The 2,500-nt window shown below is 41.1% G+C and overlaps 1 protein-coding gene across 1 annotated transcript in view; it reads right to left on the reverse strand.

Annotated features, from left to right (window-relative positions):
• Nucleotides 1-2,500, reverse strand: part of ano2a (anoctamin 2a) — a 48,577-nt gene that overhangs the window by 38,175 nt on the left and 7,902 nt on the right. The window contains exon 3 of the mRNA XM_079502301.1: nt 1,078-1,377. Coding sequence (XP_079358427.1) covers nt 1,078-1,377 — 300 coding nt within the window. The remainder of the gene's footprint in view (nt 1-1,077; nt 1,378-2,500) is intronic.

Below are 2,500 nucleotides of genomic sequence, written 5' to 3' on the forward strand. Positions count from 1 at the left end.
AACAGTTTCTTAACCACTCGGTGGGAGTGTGGGAGGAGCGTGGAGGAGACTTGAAAATTTGCAGATCGCGTCGGGAAGCCAGGTTGTTACAGAGACACTCAAGAGCGAGTTTCACTAGTTTGGTGATCTGTCAACATGGTTCTCAAGTAAGTGCTCTCCCTAATCACCTTTCAGAACTCCTCTATATCTTTAAAGTACTCCTGTCAAGACTGTCCTGTCTTTGGCACTGGTTGGCACTTTTAATTTCGTTGTACATGTTACATTGACAACAAATCTATCTATCTACTAGAATTTCCACCTTTCTCTCTACCTTAGAGGTTAATTGTTTTCAATAGCACAATGCACTTCTAAAGTTTGCCAATCACATTTGCAGGTTATGCAAGACTATATGTTTGATAGAGTTTGCTATCAAAACAATGGAAATGTGGTCCCGCCATCCAACTGAAACACACAGACCATGTACTGTAGATGAAGGTATCCTTATGAACTCAACAATAAAGTTCATTATTTTTTCTCAACTCCTTTTGTCTTGCGTATTTTTGGGGGGGTATTTTATAGATATATTAACACAAAAACTGCTCATGACGGAATGTTCCGCCAATTCAAATCCAACTGTCAACTGCTCCTGGCGGAACGTTCCGTCATATAAGCTTTATTATTGATATCAAACGGGATCGCTTTATTATTATTATAATTTTTTTGCTTGGCCTTTCCTTCTTCAGCGATCCTAGACCGGTTTTGCGCATGCGCACTGCCTTTCACTTCTTGTATACAGGCTGACTAAAAAGCTGAATAACTCTAAATCTACGGAGCTCTCCATGGTTTTGACACGATGGAGGTCTTTTCTGATTATCCGGTGATCCCGATTGGAACATTGGCGTTTTCTAGAGCAAGGATGGCCTCATTTTAGCTCGCTAGCATTGATGCTAAATATTTAGCATCTAAAATGGACCGGCAAAGCGGACGTGCATCACACTAAAACCAAGTAGATCCAGGTCGGCAGTCAAGCATCATTCCACACAAACAAAGCATCACACCTCGCATCAGAGCTTATGGAAAGTGCACAGACAAACGTACCTCTTTATCCCGCTCGATCTCGAGTCCAGTATCTAGTAGTTCGGCTTCAAACTCCTCCCTCATCAAGGCCTTCTCCTGGTCTGTCAATTTAGACTCCTCCCCATCCCCCGCCGCCAGCCCCGCATCCCCAAGCTCTGCTTGAGTGCTATGCCGAGCAGCCGATCCCAAACTCCCATTGGATGTAATGGAAAGGCGGGATTGTGATCCCCGTCTTTTTTTGCATTTGTAGCAAAGGATGTAGTCCACCTTTCTCTGGCCATCAGCAAAATATAGCCCGGGACCTAGCTCTATGCCAGATTCCTGTATACAAAACACAAACAAAACACCTGTATCAGGGCGGTGAGGGTGACAGATAGGAAATGTAGAGTATAAAATTGAGAGTTTATTTAACTCTGAGAGAGTTAAATACACACTCAGAGATAGGGTGGTCTAGTAACAGGTACGGTCGCCTCTTTTCCATCTCGCCCCACTACTCAACCTAGCTGTAAATAACAAACATAATTCACGTTGGTGATTATATAATAGGTATTATCATATTCATTTTTCATTGTTAAGTTCACTCTGTATATTCACAGGCATAATAGCATGATGTTGTTACACGTGTTGAAAACATGGGCTACATGGAAGAAATGTGTTTAATAAAACTGCTAGAAGGTCCTAAATTAACTTAATTAAGCAGTTACCGTCTCTGTCTCATGTTATCTCATGAGTATAGAGATCGACTACTATACAATCAAATAAATCTGTATACAAGATAATTTCAGATTTCAGAGAGGGAGGGAAATACTAAATTAACTGTTAACTACATTAACACATTTCGCGGGGGCGAGTTGGTAAAGTGGCGAGTCGTCTGGTATTCGGTGTTCTCATGTAAAGTGGGCCATCAGGTAAAATGAGCCAGCTAAGGTTTCAGCCTCCTAGCTCCTAGTCCTTTAAGTTTTAACAGCCAATTCAGTATTTAAGTCCGACGTCATTTTGTAGTACTACGTTACGTCCGGGTCCAAGTGGCACCAGCTCCCGTCCGCATCTCATTGTCAATAGAATATCTAAACGCGTGAATCTTTTTACAATGACGTTATTTTTCAGAAAGGAAGCCATTGAGGGTTAAAATGGGTCTTAATGCTTCCAACTCGAGTAGAATTATTAATGTTTTGTACAAGTTTCCATGACAAAAAAAAATATGATGTGGAGACAATAAAGACTATTATTATCATTATTATTGAAGGTGGTAACAGTCCATTTGCTCAGTAAAATATTTCGGGGGCATATTTATAATGTTTGCAGGCTTGAGTATGTTGAATCTAGTTTGCATTAATGAGGATTTAGTTGACACAATGAAATAAAATGGCGATATTATTCCGTGTGGGGCAGACGGACTGTCACAGCCAGATTTGGGAGAGCAGCGCAGCTTTGTTGTTGTGAG

The sequence above is a fragment of the Electrona antarctica genome, assembly GCF_951216825.1.
Source record: "Electrona antarctica genome assembly, chromosome: 5".
NCBI classification, from domain to species: Eukaryota; Metazoa; Chordata; class Actinopteri; order Myctophiformes; family Myctophidae; genus Electrona; species Electrona antarctica.